Source organism: Calonectris borealis, chromosome 1 (assembly GCF_964195595.1).
Source record: "Calonectris borealis chromosome 1, bCalBor7.hap1.2, whole genome shotgun sequence".
In the NCBI taxonomy this organism is placed as follows: Eukaryota; Metazoa; Chordata; class Aves; order Procellariiformes; family Procellariidae; genus Calonectris; species Calonectris borealis.
The window spans coordinates 75,482,372-75,501,753 of record NC_134312.1 but is presented as its reverse complement, the minus strand read 5'-3'; the positions used below and the strand labels follow the sequence as shown (position 1 = coordinate 75,501,753).

At 37.4% G+C, this 19,382-nt stretch overlaps 2 protein-coding genes across 7 annotated transcripts in view; one reads left to right on the top strand and one right to left on the bottom strand.

Moving 5' to 3' along the window:
- Positions 1 to 16,319, top strand: part of KRAS (KRAS proto-oncogene, GTPase) — a 26,959-nt gene extending 10,640 nt beyond the window's left edge. For 3 of the 6 annotated variants that reach the window (XM_075161056.1, XM_075161045.1, XM_075161036.1), the window contains 2 exons: positions 7,142 to 7,265; positions 12,729 to 16,319. In XM_075161056.1, coding sequence (XP_075017157.1) covers positions 7,142 to 7,261 — 120 coding nt within the window. In that variant the 3' untranslated portion in view covers positions 7,262 to 7,265; positions 12,729 to 16,319. Of the gene's footprint in view, positions 1 to 7,141; positions 7,266 to 7,308; positions 7,310 to 12,728 lie in introns of all 6 variants that reach the window. The other 3 variants (XM_075161073.1, XM_075161064.1, XM_075161081.1) reach the window with 2 other exon arrangements.
- Positions 13,503 to 19,345, bottom strand: ETFRF1 (electron transfer flavoprotein regulatory factor 1). The gene is made up of 3 exons (XM_075161097.1): positions 19,258 to 19,345; positions 18,328 to 18,419; positions 13,503 to 18,228 (listed from the first exon to the last, which is right to left on the bottom strand). Exons 2-3 carry the CDS (start codon positions 18,370 to 18,372, stop codon positions 18,013 to 18,015), a joined length of 261 nt encoding a protein of 86 aa, XP_075017198.1. The 5' UTR covers positions 18,373 to 18,419; positions 19,258 to 19,345; the 3' UTR covers positions 13,503 to 18,012.
- Positions 19,346 to 19,382: the final 37 nt, after the last annotated feature.

Sequence of the window (19,382 nt, the reverse complement as noted above, 5' to 3'; positions counted from 1 at the left end):
GTTGCACAAACTCAAAGAATGAGACCTGGGCTGCTATTACTCTCCACTGTCAGACGGTTGCAGCATTCTTAATATTGTGATAGGTATTAATAGAATAAAAAGCACTTCTACTTAGAGGTGAAATGCTTTTTTCCTCAGCAAGAGGATTAAGCAGACAAACAGCTGATTAGTTTATTGTTTTAAGTCTTTTCATTAATAACAAAAGGAATTTTTCTTTAAGGCGTTGATTCAGCATTAGTGGGCCATTGCTTGATATACCTTTTTTTATAGCTAAGCAATTGACCATAAGTCTCTGTTGAAATTACTGGATTAATTGTTTGTGTAAACTGGTATTCTTCTAAGACTTTAGAGCTCACTTTATTGTACCCCACTGATATAGGTGGAAGAGGCAGCCATAGGGTCCTTTCAGTGCTTCTCTCAGGGTTTGCTGGGACAAAGGTGCACATAGTGGTACATCTGTGTATTCAGAAGATAAGCTGTACAGATACAGACGAAACTGGTTCGGTACTTCTGGAAGAAAGCATTCTTTTTGAAAAATGCTGATTTGTGGTTTTTCTTTTAAGAGTAAAGACTTACTATCAGTACAAATTAGATCAGGCCTGAGTTCCTGAATAACTCATACTCTCTGCGTAATCAGAAGTGTTACATGCAGGTTACGGGAATTAGGTGTAGCAGAAGGAGGCAAACGAGCAGAACACTGCAGGTTGAGTAACGGCTCAATGTAACTGCTAAATAGATTCAGCTGCATCACTTGGCAGAATTTCCTCATCGACAGTATGTAAGTTATTTTTGGATATAAGAAATGAATATTTTATTAGTGCAAATTTGCTATACCCACCCAAGTTCCTGACAAGTTGAAACCTGGACTAATTAGTAAAACTTTACAGAGGAATCAAAGGAATGCTAACTTTTGGCAATAGAGAAAGTCTCTGTTGTGTAGTTCTGTTTTTTTAATCCTACCTAACTTTAATGGCTGAGAATAAATTAGGCCACAAGAGTGTTCTGAAGAACATAGCGTATAAGTGGACTGAGTAATTACAGTGTTCTTGTTTGGAAGGTCCTGTATTAGTGGCTGTCATTGAGACGTTAGGATAAAAAAGGAAGAACTCTGAAATTACGTCTGAGGTTTGAAATAATAGAAGTTCCGTACTAACATCTAGATTTTACTTTGTTCAGTCTGTTGTGTAGAGCGTCAAGCTTTGTTTAGGAAATATTCCTTTTGCATAGCCACTTTTAATGAAAGTCTGTTGATATGATGATTTCTTCTCCCCACCCCACCTGCAGTTTACTCCTACAAGCAGCCCCACCATGTCTAACCAATACAAAATCGCATGCTCAAAAATCTCTACTCCTGTTCGGTTTTATAATCTCTATTTACACAAAATAGTATCTGCTTTTTGATCTTTCAGACTTTTAGGAGGTCTGATGGAGGTTTGTACTTGTTTCAGAGAACAATAGATCAGTCATATAGGAACTGTTATTCTATAATTTGAGTTCTTTTATCTGTGACTTTATATTTCTGGAGGTACCAACTGAAATGTTGTAGAAGGGACTGTTGGCTTTTGTTTTTCAAAGCAGGGCTCTATACCCTCTACAGATAAGGAGTCCTTAAAGGTGTCTCATGGATTTTAAAATAAAGGTACCCAATAAACTTTTTTGAGAATGTTGGCTTCTAAAAGTTGGAACCACTAGGGATGGTTGCTGATTCTTTCGCAGTGCTGTTCATAACATGCTGTGTTATGAAACTGCTTCATAAGATACTGTGTTAATAAAATATTTTTGAGAAGGCAAAAAGGAATTGGAGGAAGAACCTGATCTTTAATTACAGCAAGATCATCTAAATAGTTGTGTATGTGTTTGTGTATATATGTATATACATATGCATTTACATATTATGATTTTTCAGTCACACTGGCATATATAAAAAATACATGCATATATATATATACACACACCATCTTCCAAAGTAAATTTTTAAATGAGGGGATTCAGATCATTTTGTGAGCTGCATGTGGCCCGTGGACTATATTTTTATTGGGCAGAATTGAGTCCTTGGCCAATCAATAAATAAATGAGAATCTGGTCCTCTCTGGTTACATGCAGAACTTCCAAGTATGAACAAATGTAGCTGGTGTTCTGGTAACTTCTGGAGTCTGTAGAAAGTCTGACGTGAATACTTAGAAGTAGGAACCTTCTTTTCCTTTCCTGTACCCCTACCACCACACTGAAACGTCAGCACTAATGCCCTGTTGAAGGGGCCCTCACCATCTTCTTGCTTCCTTCCCCATGCCCCGCATCTGCTGGAGCTCAGAGAGAATCAGAAAGGTTTCTGGGGAAGGAAACAGGGGAGATGGAAAGGGAAAGGAGTTGGCCATGTAGTCTGTTTTGATTGCCGAGACACTCTTTTTAAAGGATGGCATTGTATGCTCATGCAAAATGATATTTCAGTTCCAAATAATTCGGTTTTTAAGATTTCCAAAAATTCATAGACAAGGTCAAAATAGGAAAGATGAAAAACACTGAAATGAAGTGCAGAAATAAGTTGTTCTAAAAGTTAGTGTGTTTGTTTTTATTTGGTTCTGACTGGCAATAAAGATGTAAGCTTTAACTTACTGCAAAAAGGTGGTGTTTTAAGCCTGTGTGAATTTTCATACAAATCATTGAGTTCATCAGTTAAACATTAGCTTAGTGGACCCTACAACTTGGGTATAAGGCTATAGATTATTAATTTTTTTAATTAGACCACTGACTGAAATGAATATAATGTAATTTATGAAAATAATCTTGTTTCTAAATGTAAACCCATGTCAATACTGGTGGTTTTGTAAGGCATGTTGCATCACTTATACTCGTTCTTTCACAATCCTTATGCAGAAGGATGTGAATTTCTTAAGTTTATTTTGATAGCTGTTTTTGCTTTTCTGTCTTTGACATAAGCTTTAAATTAAACTTCTTTCCTATCCACATGAGCATATAGCTCCCAATATTTATCAATAATATCAATGAGAGATGAGAGGCAAACTCTATTTATCCCCACCAAGGCTGCATCCTGTATTCTTAACTGGGCTTCTATTTGCCTATGAGTTACACAAGGAAAAGCTGGAAGGCTGTACCCCAAATGTGGTTTGACTGTATGATTTTGTTTTCCTTGGAACATTTCAACTGTCCTGCTAGTATTGAATTCAAAGAAAAAGCAGATATATGGGCATTATTGTAAGTATAGTAAGGGATTCACCAAAGCATTAGGTCTCGTTGAGAATATATACTTAAAACACACTTTGGAAGTTTTAATGAAGAAGTTGACGTAAATCACAAGGATGCTGTTAAGAAAGCATTATAGTTTTTTCAGCTGTCTGATGTACAATAGGTTAGGCCCCCAACTTGTGATGAAAACAACTTGAGAACCTGTGCCTGGTCTGATGAAGTAATTGGTACAGTATTTACAGAACTTCATTCCTACATCTCAGTTAAGATTCATGAATAACTGATAATTTAGGCAGTTTGCTTGAACCAACTCGCCATTTTTTTTAGGGATTTGTCATATCTGTTTAATGATACTGTATGTGTTTCACTCCAAGCCATTTTTAATGTACAGGTTCCATTTTAAAAATTTGTTTTCAATTACTTATAACTTTGTCAGACTTCACAATGTGGGTTGAGTTTTTTTATGTCACTTGTTTGTTGTAAGGTAAAACTTTTCCAAAAAGGTTTAGTCCTTCCCAAGAACAAGGCCCCAAGAAAAAGAAAAGTTTTGATAATGTTGAAACAAATTCTGGCATCCAACTTGTGTGCTGAATGACTCCAGGATGCTGAGGAAACAGGTTTGTTATTTACCTATTGTAAAGATAAATAGGTGTAGCAAAAAAGGCATACATGTGCACAATGGGTGAAATTCAGGTAGGACAGACAGCTGTAATTCTGGCACTTCTTAATTTTGAAGTGATGAACTTTGTAACTTTAATCATGATTTTGTGCAATATTTAATACGAGTTTACTGATGTATGTCTGGTATTTAACCATGATAAGATAACACGATCAGCTTAACACCCTCTCCCTCCCTCCCCAAACTAGTGGAGGTTCTGCATGTGGCTGAGTTGTAGTAATGTTGCCAAACAGTCCTTTGAAGTACTATGTCTTTTCTAGAGACAGCAAAAAATTAGCCTTAACCTATAAGCTAAATGTTACATGAGCTAGTAGATTTTCGCAGGTTTCTGTGTTCTCCAGTACTGGCTAGGCTGACCTTACCCCTACAAAGTTTTATGTTGGGAGTGCTTTTGTGCAAATAAGTAGCATGCTTTTTGGTCATGTCCTCATGAATAATTTTGATTTTTATTTGTCTAACAGTTGGTTTTAGGAGACCAACTCTGATAAAGTGTATAAAGGTGGACATAGAACACTCTTGAGATGTCAAGGCTAATTTTCACTAGTTTCCTTTAAGCGCTATTTACAGAAGCAGAACATGTGAAAATTCCCATTTGTACTTTGGTCTGTATTTGAAATAGTCTCTCTTTGCGCATAGTCATATTTTAAACTGAATGTTTGGCTGTCTCCTAGGAGTCAAAAGCATCTTGAAAACATTGCCTCGAGGTCATGGGTTCTTTGGGCTGTTAAAGTAAACAGCAGTTGAGATTTTGAAGTTTTTAATATCTGCCAAAGGTTATTTTTGCTTCCAGTTCTGACAGCTAAAAGAACTGGTTAATCATATTTTAGATATATGGTCCATGCCCAAGGAAAAAATACTGAAGAATCTTAAAAGAAATGGGTATTAAAATGACTTCTTAAGCTTGGGAGACTGGCACCTGGCTCTTTAAAATGTCACCTTGTCCTAATGAAATTAGCAAATGTGTCTCTGTATAAATTTTCTTTCAGAACAATTTCTTTCAACAGAATTCATAAGACTGTTCTTGGTGATGGCAGTAGTAATTTCTTTTCTCACTCTTGTCTCTGTCTCTCCCTCTCTCTGCATTGCTAAAGCAAATTACAGCTCCTATTGGTGATGGGAAAGTTGGCAATAAATGTTGACTGAAGAATTGTTATCTAATTATTCATGTGAAATCTCCATAATCAAATTATGTATTTCTACTGCAAAACAGTAGATTTGCAAAAATGTTGATTCTTGTACAGCCTGTGCTTTGGCACATAGCAGCTGATCAATGTTACTGTTTCCTCTTCAGGAATAAACTTCCATTCCTTCTAGAAAAACATGAAATTATGAGCTTTACTTGTTTTTTGCTGTTTTTTAATGGCTTCCTTTACCTTTTGCAAACTCTCAGACCCGGAATGTAAGAAGATTTGTCACCTTGTCAATACTTCATTACATCCTAACAGGGCACATTGTATATACCAGAGAAATACAATCCAAGAAATAAATCTAATTCATTTAATCTTTAAATTCAAGTGGCTGTAGTTCAGAAGAACCCTCAGATAAGCAGCAGTGTGTTAAGAATGAGTCTTAAATGTGATAACCTATGGCACAGTTCATGCAAAATGACCCAGTAACTGTGGCAATAAATGTTAGCTATTTTTGTTTCTAGGTGCATAATATGAAGATGGGTTGGAGAGATAATTTATGGAAAATCTGCCAAATAAAAGCCCAGATTGTGCGTTTGGGTAATAATAAAGTTTTTGGGGCTTAAATGGTTGTACTCGTTTCCACGATCATAAGTCTGTTCTGTTTTTATTTTCAAATAATGAGTTTGTATTAAATTGTAATTTAAATTGTAATCGTAACAACCCTGTTGATCTGACTGAGACAAGTAATGAGATTGACAGTAAGGCAGAAGAGAGATTCGCTCTCCCCTTTAAAAGCTGCAGCTAAACATTTTGCATCTTGTTATAACAAGAACATCCTCACGGATTTACCTAAATTTTTAAGTTGATGCACAGATATAGTCAGTTTAAAATAACAGATATCATAACTTAAAGCTGGCGCTGTACCTCTGTTATTTTGTATTTGCTTAAAGATCTCTTCAGTCCTCATACTTTTTTTTCTTTTTTTAAATGTTTCTGGTGTCCTCATCTCCAAGTGGCCTAAACACAAAGCTGCAGAAAGGTGGGGTGTGAGACCAGAGATGTAAAACACATAGCTCTGTCATCCCTGGAATACTTGAAGAGCTCTCTTAACCAGAGAAAAATCTGAGCTGCAGAACTTCACAGGCTGTTTGCACTTAGTTGTTATATGGGACCCTAGCGGTTGCCTGAGTCTGGCCCAGAGAGAACAGATAAGGTGTGCCTTGTACGTTGATGTGAACCAAGCTCTTAAACATGGTAATAATGAACTTGTTGCTTTTTCTGCATGGAAGAATAACTTCTATAATTACAATAAGCAATTACTTTTGAAAGTTACTTTGAAATATAATAGACTTAAGGTGCTTCTTAAAAGCACTTTGCCATGACTCAAATATCCCTTTTCCTAAAGAGCATAGTGCTTGCTCTGTAAAGTAAGTAGCTTTAAAAGCAATATTGCCCAAAATTTAGTATTCTTAGAAGATTTTATTTCTTTGTAACCTCTTGGGAAATTACCTGTTTAGACTTTTTCTATACTTTGTTAGTTTGTTCCACAGATTTTTGCAAAGAAAGTACACCTTCTTATATAAAGAAGAGAACATAAATGAGCTTACTTTTCATTGCCTGCCCAAACAGTAACAGGTTCTCGCTTTGGTTAAGAAGTGAAAATAGGTAGTTAACTGTGTGTGTTTATAAGTACCCCCGGTTACCAATCTAATAAGGTTTTGTGCCTGCTAAATACATCCATGCCCACAAAAATGTGTGAAAAGATTCAGTAACACAAACGGTATTATTTTCAACATGGTATGCAATGGAAGAAAATAATTCTTACTCTTTCTTTGTCCAAGCGTTACCTTGCACAGTGAAAAAGGAGTGCTTGAAGCATAGATATTCACAGTAATTGGTAATCAATAAATCAGTGTGTGTCTCTTTTGCTTACATTAAAAAGTATTTATCAAGCAGCAAATGTGCAAGCCCAGCATTTTAAATATATAAGTGGAAATCCATATACTTCTCTCAAGTAAAGCTCATAATTTCAGTGATTTTGTTGTGGTTTTTTCCCCTGCGATGGGTGTCCCAATATGTCACGATTGTTAATGAAGCGGTTTTTAAGGAGTTGTGTTTTACAATGCAGAGAGTGGAGGATGCTTTTTATACATTGGTGCGAGAGATTCGACAGTACAGAGTGAAAAAAATCAGCAAAGAAGAAAAGACTCCAGGGTGCGTGAAAATTAAAAAATGCCTTGTAATGTGACAGGGTAAGTTTTGTAATATAACAGGGTAAGTTTTGTAATGTAACAGGGTAAGTTTTACAAATCGCTTGCCAAATGAAAATGATTGACAGTGTCTTGCAAATCAGACATTTTATGGTTAATTGATGACATAATTTAAGATATAAAACAAATCAGATTTCAGTATAGTAGTCCTGAATAATACTCCTAGCAAACAACCAAGTACTATGAATTTTCTTTGTTTCATGGGTTTTTAATAAATAGATTAACAAGAAGTCTTTACTGCATGTGAAGTTATCCATCTGTGAAACGGAGACCTGGTTTTGTGTGTGAAGAAGTTAAGAAGAAAAAGTTTTATTACAGATATATTGCAGATACTGTTGAAGTGAATATTGATTGGATCTTCAGGTTGAACTGAGGGGAAAGGATCATAATGTTTATAGTCCTTCTCAGATGCAGAAACAGGAGGTTTCTAATCCAGCAAAACAGTATCTGGCTAGCAGCTGGCGTATAGGATTTCTTAATTCTTAGGCCCTTCCTTATGCCATGCCATTTTTCCCTTGTTTTCCCCCATCTTAAACAAGTTATCATTTCCAGAAATACATGAGTTTTCTTTTTTGTCAACCATAATGTCATGAGTGATCCAGATTTGGACAAAATGGTAGGGTTTCACTTTTTTGAGAGCCTTTACAAGGGGAGGGGAAACAACAGTGAAGTAAAACTGGGGGGGACACCAAAAACAACAACAAAAAAACCCCACCAAAATAACCAATACCCAAATTCTCACAAAGTCATTTTTTATCTGTATATTCCACTGTAAGAAAAAAGGGAGGAGGGGACGGAGGAAGCAACTGCGGTGTGGAAGAAGTGCTAGTCTAAATCACTTCCAGTGCTTTTTGAACACACCATCAGAATAGCTCCTTGCATATATTACTATCCCATTAGTTCTTTACCTCTTACTGCACCACTGCAGAGAGTGGGTTGTTACTCCTTACATACTTGCTCAACAGGAGGATGACCTGGAATTTCCCATTGTGTAAAAGAAAAACTGTTTGCTTTTAAAGGTGTTTTTTCACACTTCAGAATATCTTGTAGAGAGGTAGTGGAATGTGATGTGTATCCTAAAGAGAATGTCACAGCTGTAGGAATATTCCCTTCAATAAGGGAGTTTTATTCCCCTTTCCAGGGGGAGGGAGGAGAAATTTTATTTCATACCAGTTTTTAATAGATCTGCTTAGGCTTATTATATTCTCCGCTCTTAAGTGATGAATGAGTGCTCTGAGATAATTCTTTAGATGTTTGCTTAAAAAAGATACACTTTTGTGATACTGTTTGTATCAAAGGTTTCCATTGCAGGGAACTGGAAATTTCAGTTATGAAGCTCCCCAGTCTTGCATTGAAATATCTTAATAAAATTGATGCCATCAAAATACCTTGTTTTATTCTTTCCTTGTTATCAAAACCAACTAACAGCAGCTTGGCAAGATTACTTTCGATGAGAGCAATATGAATTAGATTGCTTAAGCCTCCTTCCTGTAGCCTTCTGAAAACCAACTTTGCGATTCTTGCTGTCTTACTAACGTAGCCATACCTCAAAAGTAGAATTTCTTTTTGTATACTGGGACTTCAAAGATCCTGAATTCTGTCTGTTTTTCCTTTCTGTGAACTTCTTTCGGAGAAGAACAGGATGGTGAGAATTGTGGTTTTCATTATTTTTTCACTGGAAGCATCTTTTCAGATTTTAAGATTCTTTTTGATAGCTCAGCGAACATACGCTTTCTTTCTACCAGCTTCCTACTTTCTTTCTGCCTGTGTTCAAGAGAAGTATGTTTTTGGGGTTTTGTGGTTGTCGTGTCATGTCCGCCCCCTCCCCCCCCCGATGGGAAATCTTTTGTCAACAATGGATATTGTTGGGTTTTTGAGTTGGCTTGGTTGGATTTTTTTTCCCCCCATACCCTATTTAGAAAACAGTCTTGGATATAAGACTCTAGAACTTCAAGAGTGTCTGCTCAGGGGAGGAAACATTTGTCTTTACACTCAAGTGAATTCTACATAGTATTGATAGTCATTTCAGCACTTTATATTTAGGAGGTTAAGCTGGAGAAAGCGTATTCCAAAATTATTGTGGTATAGCTGTAGTTCAGTAGTGATTCTAGTGGAATTAGAAATCTGGCATTTAAAACAGTCTCGCTTGTATTACTTTCCATTCAGTAAGAGGATAGATATTATTTCAGTCTGATGCATAGTAGATAGCTAAGGAGAGCCGCACCTAATGATGTGAGTCTTTCAGCTGGGATTTGAGACTTCAAAAATAGTCGTTATAACACAGTTTGCAGTGATAGACAGTATTTTCCTTTTTTGTCTGTGGATAATCAAATTTGATAGTTCAGAGTGTTTTGCTACCTCTTGGAATATTGAGTTTATCTTCTTGCTGCTTATGGGATGCCTTCTTAGTTTATTAATCTTGTTCGAGGTACCTGAAAACTTTGAGTACCCAGATTACCATTAACTGCTGATGCTTTCCAAGAGGTTCATTCCTTTAGTTGTTACACAGTAAGGCAGAAAGTACGTAACATCTTTTGCTCCGTTTGTAATTGCCAGCTAGCAAGAATTTCTAAAACTCAGTGTAAAGTGCTCAAAAGCTCTCTTTCTTGAAAGCATTAAAGGTTTTACATGAGAAGCATACTATAAAAAAATTTTCTCTAGGGCATAAATTAGACATGTAGATAATGTAATTCAGATTGAGCTGGGTTAATATTAAAAAGTTTGAATTACGAAAGTTCTAGATTTGAATTTTAAAAATTCTAGATTCTTGATTAAAACGGTAATTTAATGATTTTTCTATAGTACTAGAGGCGTACAAATATTTTCTCTTCCTCGTGACTGATACATGTATGTATGTATTATGTATTTTTAAAAATATAAAAAAGACTTTTTTTCTACAATTTAAAACTTGTTTAAGGGTCTATTTTTGGGGGTGTACAAGTTATTTTCTCTGTATTTATTTTAAAACCAGTTTAATGAGGGAGGGTTGCTCCTTTGAAGACTTAAATTGCAATTTTTTTTTTTTAGTGTGTCTCATTTGAAGACACTGCTGAAAGCCAACGACTGTCCTCGTAATGATTATTTTTCTAACACATTAATTCTAAGTGTGAAGTACTGAAAGGTAGTTTTGTAAGGAAATGTGAACAGTCTTGTAGAAGAACGTTGTGCAGTGGTTTTTCTTATACCATTCTTGTGTTCTAAGAATGGAAATATTCTTCTGTCTGTTCTGATTGATTCTTGATGCTTTCCTCCTAGCTGGCTGTCTGAGATGAGAACTGCAGTAGATGCACTTTGAACCATCACTACTTCCACATCATTTCCCTACATGAACATTGCTAAATGTTCACTTTGTGCATTAACGCTGAAGTTATAAGGAAAATACACTCTTTGTGAAATAATACCAAACATTTGTAATTCTCAAAAGATTAATGGGGGACATGACCTTTTCCAGAACCAAGGCTACTCTTCCATTAGGCATGCTGTATCAATTTTATATTGATCAATAATATTTTAAAATGTAGAATAAGTTATTTGCAAGTGTATTTTGTATATTACAAGGTCTTGCAAAAGTGTGCGATTAGTATCAGGAGAGAGGCTGCCAAGGACTTTGATCGAATGTCAGTTATTTGTAAATGTTTTATGAACTTGAATGTGAAGGTTTTAAATAAATTTAAGTTACACTGGGAGCATTGCTTTATAAGTGAAGCTAACGCCTCACTGTTATTTGGACTTTCCATATTAAGTTTCATCACCATTTGGTGTTTTGACTGAAACAGTAATGAATTAGGTGATTTTTGGCCTTTCGTTGTTGTGCTTTTTTCAGAGTTCACTTTCAGTTCTTTTACTGAAGTAGGCATACATGAGTAAACAGAGACTGTTAACTTTTATTGGCAGCTTGGAGACAAACTCTGTAGCTGACGAGGTAGGAAGCTGCCTGCCAGCTGTAGGGCTAAATTTGTAGACCCAGTTCTATAGTGGTGCAGTTGGCTGCTGTGATACGTTAACATTATACAACTATTTCTGATCTGTCTAAAAGATAATATAAGGAGTAAGACAGTGAAGAATCAAGGTCATTTATTGTCTTAATGATTTTACAACTCTTAGTATGCAAACTATTAAATGTAAAGGCTGACGGAGAGTATGGGTACTTGATTGGAATTTGGAGCAACTTGAAAGCTAGGCAATAGAATAAACTGTTTCACATAAATAGGTTGTTACAATGTATACCGTGTAACATTGTACTTGATAATGGTTCACATCAGGCTTTTAGATATGCTGATCTTTTTTGATCAGAGTTAATTTTTGTCAGCTCTAATTACCCTCCCAAAAATGAAAAACTACTCAACGTGAAGAAACGTTAGCTTTTGTGTCTGTAACTTAACTATTGGAGCCGTGGAGATTTTAAGTGACTGTACGTGATACAGCACCATAGATAATGTGTTCCATGTGTCTTTAACTATATAATTTAAATAGAATGATTTATCAAATAATAATTTATCATTGGAACATGGGATTGATTTGATTGATTTGCTTATGTAAAGACTTATAAAACTGTGGTGTGATTACTGTATCAGTGTGCCTGAGAAATGACCTGAATATGTAGAATAATCCTAACCATCTCTTTGGTATTGAATTCTTGCTACAAATATTTGTATTTACTTTTTAAAGCTGCGTAAAGATTATTAAGGCATTAAAAAAGCTACCTAATGCTTCAGAACTTTATTCTGTACTATTAATGTACACACTTATAATCTAAATGTGCAGTACCTATACTTTTGTAGTTTGAGGTGGGACAACATGTGCCCTCTTCGAGATAGAGAAGAGAGCAGCACGCTGAATTACTTTCCTTACCACATTAGTAATGGAATTGGACCAATGGGGTATCTATGCTCAACCCCTGAGCAGTACGTCACCTGCAGGCTGCTGTAAGCCCGGTTTGGGGAACATCTGAGAAAGAAGGCAGGCAGGTGCTAGCTGTTGCTGGTGTCAAAACAGTTCATTCAGGTTGTTGTCTCAGTGATCCTCAGAAATCAGGAGAGGAACAGCCTGTAAGCCAGGATTAGTTGTTCAAATGATGGCAGCCCACTCCCCAAAGCTGCTCTCCTGAAGGCTCCTCTGCCCATGCACAGTAGTGCGGTCCGACACGTTCCTCTTATATGACAGGAGACAACTGTAGTTCCCCTTCCATCTGAGTGTGTTTTTCCCAGCACACCCTTTCCCAAGAAACAGGAATGCTTGAGAGGACTGTTGCCCTGGCAATTCCTCCAACCCACAGCCTACTCAAAGGGACGTTGTAAAAGCCTCAGCAAGGAGAAGGCAGTGTAACCTCTCCTGGCAGGCAGCAAAACAGACTTCTGATTGAACACACTTCACCTGACCTGTACCTAAGCAGGCGTGTAAGTCTGTTAATGTGATCTTAATGTGTGCATGTATGTATCTTTTCAGGGCGTTGATGATGCTTTCTATACATTAGTTCGAGAAATCAGAAAACACAAAGAGAAGATGAGCAAAGATGGTAAAAAGAAGAAAAAGAAGACAAAGACAAAGTGTATAATTATGTAAATACAATTTATCCTTATTCTTAAGAAGTACTTAAGTAATTTTTGTACATTACACTAAATTATTAGCATTTGTTTTAGCATTACTTTACTTTCTGCTTCATGATCCTGTTAGCTTTACCTGAATGCTTGTTTTAAATGACAGTGGAAACTTCATTCCTCTTAAAGTGCCAGTATTCTTTGACTGTTGGTTCTTGAACTAGCAATGCCTGTGAAAAAAAACAGCAAACAAAAACAACAAAAAAAACCACACACAAAAACCTGAGAACTCTCTTAGGACTCTTTGGTGCATGCACAGTTGCTAACTTCCTATTTTTCTTACTGATTGTGAACTTCTGTTCTGTGTGCAAACCAAACAATGAAATGATGCTCTACACATTCTGACATCCCCTTTAATTTTTTGGTTTTTGAATCTGGTTGGGAAAAAGGACTAGTTAGCAAAAGAGACTTTCATTTCAGCCTTTCTTTTATTTTAGACTGACTGCAATATAGAAAGACCAGAAGCCTTTATAGTCTTCCTGTAGATTTTGCTTCTAGGCATCTAGTCTTGTAGCATTTCAGATCAACTTTAATGAATGTAAAGATAAAACTTTCACAAAAAAATTTTTCACTGCAATTTCTCACGGTCACTCCTTAAATACTCTATTTTTTCTATAAAAAAAGAAAAATTAAAAAAAGACAACAATGCACATCTGGCAATGGAAAAAGTAAAAGTTCTAATTAGGTTGATTTGCTATTGTTAATGCATTGCTTTAAGACTTTTACTAACTTTCTGTGTCTGAAGACCTAGGTGAAATTCTAGCTCTCCTGACCCCCAGTGGCAAATCTTTAAGAAGCTTTGTTCAGTAGGTACAGGATTTCACCCTTAGTGTCTCTAGAAAATACTAGAAAGCCTTAACAGATAAGTTGATTAAAATTCTTAGGTTAATTCATACATGGATCCAGAATTTACCATAAGAATTAAATCAGAATGAATCCTAAATTATATAGTGAAGTAAAACCATTCTTTTTTTCCCCCAAAGAGTGGCATTAAATATTTCCAGATGCCCATTCTGTGCAAAATAGGGGAGGAATTTTAAATTCTAGTAACATCAAATGAGTGAATGAATGAGTTGAATTTAGCTGCTTCATGCAAATAATTTGGAAATCCACTATGCCATAAAAATGGTGTGGAATTTGCACAAACCGTCAGCATAGAACATGGTTTCCAGAGTCAATGTTGTTTGTGTGATGTTCGTGAAGTACTAGTTTTGTTGCACAGATTAATGGTTGGTGAGTGGCATTCCAGTGTCTAGACTGTCATGAAGCTAGACCAAGATTTTAACGTTGTCTTTCTCTGTGATTAAGTTCTCTTGTGATTCCACCCCCCCCCCCTTTTTTTTTCTGATTGGAATTAATGCAGAATTTTTGCAGAAGCTTTCATTTTTGGTACTGCAGTAGTCTAGTTATTCTGCACTAAAGTAAGAGCCGGTAATTCCAGTGTTGGCAGTTCCTGTTGTCGTACTGTAAATGTTGCATTGTTTGATTGCTTCATTAGGGCCTGGCTTCCTGAAGGTACACTGCTTCATAGTACCTAACTCAGCTGCAGAGTAAAATTTGAAAATGTGACTCTGATGTACCCGAAAAAATGAAACACAAGACATTGAAGTAGGATAGTTCAGGACACTGGAAAGTTTGGAACAGGGAATAACAGCATTGCCCTAACCTAAGGTATACCTAAACAATGATGTGGAAATTTTACACAGTACAATTTTCATATGCCTATGTAACTTGGACCATTTATATGATGTCAAAGGTGCAACTGCATGAGAAAAGTATTCTTTTGCTTCTACGAAAAAAAAACACCCCACGGTGACTCTTGTAGGTGGAGAACTGCAAAGCTGGCAGGGGACATACACTGTCTGGATTGCTGTGCGTTCTTTAATTTTAATGTGGCTGACAGAAATAATGCCTTTCCCTGCCTGCGCCTCCTATTCCCCACTCTCCATCAAAACCCAGACCCCCTCCCTTCCTTTCAGCTTCAATGTGAAATATACTTTAGATTATGAAATATTCTGAAAAGCAGTAATAGGAGACCCTAATACTATATCATAAGGACCAATAAGGAGTAAGAACAGATTCTTAATGTCACAGAACATTTTATAGCTTCCAAGGTTAAAACATTTTGGAGACAAGTTAGTTATTTGCACATTTTAGACACTCTTGATTATATGTGAAGAATGTAGCAAAAGTGGATAGTACACCTTGAGCAAATGGACGTAATCTTAAGATTACCTGAAGACTTCTGGTAACTGAGTCACACTGCATGTAAAATTAGGGCTGGTCTAAAATTCTTATGTTAATTTAACTAAAAACTGTTAGGAGAAATTTTAGCTGAAATGTCTTAATCATCAAATGTAGATTTATATAGCTCTAATATAAAGCTATATATAAAATGTTCTTTTTTTTCAGTAAATGTGATCTGTAGCTACGAATCTAATTAAATTAGTACAAAATCTATTTAGATTAGCCCTTATTTACTTTAAAAAAAAAAAGAAAAATATACATCCTTGCCACTGTTGTGCAGTTTTGTCTTAATATTTGTTGAGATTTGGTGAAGCATGTTGGATTGCAGCTTGCCCAAGTTAATCTTACAATTATTCTGTCGTTCCCTATTTGAAATGCTTTCAAAGAACATACCTGGATGCTGTCTGTTCTGATAGCAACTACGACATGTGAATCACTTACCACGTTAATACATTAAATTGCCATGTGTCAGGGAGTAACACCTTCTTGTAGTAGCTTTATGTAACTCTGGTAAACCACTTTATCATTGGTTTTCTCAAAATTGAAATTTAATTCTTTTGACCAGTCTCATTGCCCTAAAATTTTTGCTAACTTAGTTTCACTGCATAGATTTTGTTACGATAACAGGATCTCTGTAATGGATAAACATTGACACACAATCTTCTGCTCGTCTATACTATGAAGCAATACAATTATTACCTTCAAAGACCATCAAACTGTAAAGAAATCATTTTGTCTCAAGTTTACATAAAGCTACATAGATGGTAAACCTTTCCTAACATTTCTTTATTCCACTGTCTTGTGTTTTCATGTTGAAAATACTTCTGCTTTTTCCTCTTGAGTGCCAACTTCTTACTAGAATGACTTCTTAATGTAATATGTTTACCTGGAATGTATTTTAACTATTTTTGTATAGTGTAAACTGAAACATGCACATTTTGTACATTGTGCTTTATTTGATGTGGAACATATGCAGTGTGATCCAGTTTTTCCATCATTTGGTTGCGTGACCTAGGAATGTTGGTCATACCAGACATTAAGTTAAAAAAAAAAAAAAAAAAGACCACTGTTTGTTTTAAAATTTTTAATGTTTTTAGGAGTATGTGCTGTGAGGTGATCTGGAATTTGTCATTTTTTTGTCAAACTGTACTGCTCCTATTTATTGTAATGTAATAAAAAATAGTTATTGTGAGTTTCTGTCCCAGTTTGCTTTTTCTCTCCCAAGAATTTCAGTGCCTCATCTCTGTAACGGAGTATCCCATGAATTGCATGTGTTTGGCAGTGGTTCTCAGTTTTTCTTGTACTTGTTGCCTGTCACAGAGCTGTTGTCTTTGCCCACTGCTGTTCCTTTCCTCTGAGAGGAGGTGCCGCCGCGCTTTGACAGAATGCTTTATCGTACTGATCCATCTCCTCTGGTCCGTGCTGCTTCTGCATTCCGTGCTGAGCAGAACCTCACTTCAGGCAAGGCTGCACTTCTCGTTCACTGGTGCGTCCTGCGTGGCCTGTACCGTCTTCAGTCACACCCCAGAGACCTTGTTTTCATTAGTCTTAACAGCAGACTTGATTTGAATTAGTCTGCAAGTTTAAAAGACTCTGAATAGCTATTCTGTGTTTGTTCGCAGGGGCACATTCGTTTTCTTCTATCAATCAAATGCCTTCCATAAACTCACAGAAAATATGAAAGACATTCTTTAGTACCAATTGTGTCCTATGGGGAAGAAAGCGTGAACCTGCTACTGTTCTATAAACTTACACTTTGGCCCTTTGTTACCATTTCTAGATAATCTTTTACCAGTTACTGAGAAGGGTAGGTTAAATTTTGTATATAGAGGTATTCATTCAGAGTAGGTTTAACTGCTACATATTGTAGAAGAGTTAAGTTGGTGTGGAAGGACTGTTTTTCCACATCGATGTGGTGCTAGAAACTGAAGCACATATATTTCATCACAGTTTGCCTTTTTTTTTTCTTTTTTAATGCTATTCTGGAATTAACGCCTGTGAAGACTTGCTATTGCCAGCAGTTCTACCTATATTTCAAGGATAATTTATGTTTTATCTATCTCCAGTGTCATTTAGTTCTTGGGGGGGTGCGGAAACACCAGCCCAACCCTGGTACGTGCAGAGTATCCGTTCTGGCACAAGTTTGTGCTGGTCGCGCCAAGGTCTACAGAGTTAGCCACGGAGCACGCATCTACGGTCAAACTTCTCCTCCAGGGGAAAGGATCAAGTTCTACATTCCTGCTACAGCAGTTACACAACGTGAGAAATCAGCAATAGCAGGAATTGTCTTCAGGATTTAAGTGCTTTTGTTCAAATTCACCCCTTTCCTGACCACATAGTCTTCTGACACAGTAAGACAGCGCCTCCGCCAGCCTGCCAACGCCAGCTCTTGCACCTTAAGCAGATGTAGTTAAAATCTTTAAGAATTTACTTTACTTTTGAGAAGTTGCTCATTTATGGTGGAAATGAATCATTAAATTTGGAAGACTTTCAAAACCAGATTAATCTTCTAGGTAACAAGGGAAGCGTACTGCCTTGAACCAGCGTTCAAACACACAGCTATCAGGTAAATATGTAAGAGCAGCTATCTGTTCAACATATGTATTGAAGTGAAACAGAACAGAATCGTATTACCACCACTTTCTGCAAAATTGCTTTCATACATGAAGTTTTAGTTCATGGAGGTCAAAAGTAGTTGAGAAAAACCGACTACCCATATAATACAAACCCCAATTCTTCACGTGACTATGTAAGGGGAAGCAAAGTCCTAATTTGTGCTTTAGATGGGTTGGAAGGATTTACGTTTCATTTCTTCTGAGGTTACAGCTCTTTTATTGTTTATTTTTATGGATTTGTATCGTAACATGCGTAGTCATTAGCAGTAGTTACTGATTGTCGTCACTGTAGTAGCGGTGTTTCAGAGCTCTGTATTTTCTGAGAAAGTACAAAGCCTCCAACTCTTTTATAACAAATTCTCCTCGTGCAATTAGTTGCTTAATTTTTTCAGGATCTTTCACATCTTTATTTTTTAGAAAAGCTGCTTTCAAACGGCTTCTAAAGTAGTCTGCTCCTTTGGGATACTCCCTTCCAAGGTACAGCAGCTTGAAGAAAAAAAAAAAAAAAATTTTTAATAGATCGAATGCGCAGTGAAAGGGTTTTATCTAGTTAAGGAAAGTGCTCGTGGCATTTAAGACACTTACATTTTTGTACAGATTCAACACTTCACCTCTTAAAGAATTGGCCATTCTCACATTTCAGTGAACTCTTTATTCTCGTCTGACTTTTTTTTTACCTGAAGAATAATCAATTTGACATTAGCCTCGGGAGTCAGTAAACCCCAGCCTCATCCTCCACAGGAATCGCACTGCTTCTAAGCAGACTCCCTGATCTCACTGAGCCCCCTTTGCTCCAACTCGGTTATTTTCTGGTTCTGCTCTCTGCCTCTTCTGCTTTTGGCTTCATTTTTGTTTCCATTTAGCTTCTCTTTCTCCTCCCCGCTTCCACCTGTCCTCACCTCAAACACAGGACAAGAAACCTCCCGAGCCCCCCAGCTGCTCTAACGCTCCGTACCTTCCCGCTGCTCACCCGCCGCCCTCCTCCCGCCTGGCCCTCCGCCCGCCGGCGGCCGGGCTGGCAGCCTCCGCCTCTCTGCTCTGCTGCGGAAACGTTTATAGCGGGATACGTATGTGTATAAATGCATATAGTGGTGTGTGTACATCGATATATAAAAGAATAAAACTAGGAATTCCCGCAACTTTTGCGTTCATATATTTTGCTTTTTTAAATCGTTTAAGTACATTACGAATTGAGGCCAGCGCATACTGGCAAAACGGAAGGTGGTTAAAAAAAAAAAAAAAAGCGTTAGTAACGAAGTAAACCAACTTTTATTTTTGTAAATAAAAGCAACTAGAACCCAGCCCGGCGGCCGCAGCTGGCACTCCCGGCGCTGCAGGAACCGGCTGGAGGCCCGGAGAGGCCGGGGACCGTCCCCTCGGGCTGCCGCCTCGCCCTGCTTTGCCCACGGGGGCCGGTGCCTGCCGCCCTGCCCCGTACCCCCGGCACCCTCCCACACACGATCCCCGCACCCCCCGGCCGGGCCCGCGGGGAGAAGGAGAAGGTCAGCGCCTCACCAGCCCCGCGCCGCGCCGCGCCGTAAACTCCGCTGGCGCCGCTTTACGGCAAAGCCGTAACCGGAGGCACCGCCCTTCCCCCGGCCGGCCGGGGACGGCGGCAGCACGGCTGCGGCTAGGGGCGG

Coding starts and splice junctions, on each gene's coding strand:
- ETFRF1 (XM_075161097.1), bottom strand. CDS start 18,372: ATGGCCAATTCTTTAAGAGGTGAAGTGTTGAATCTGTACAAAAAT. Junction 18,229..18,327: donor TGTTGAATCTGTACAAAAAT/GTAAGTGTCTTA, acceptor TTTTTCTTCAAG/CTGCTGTACCTTGGAAGGGA.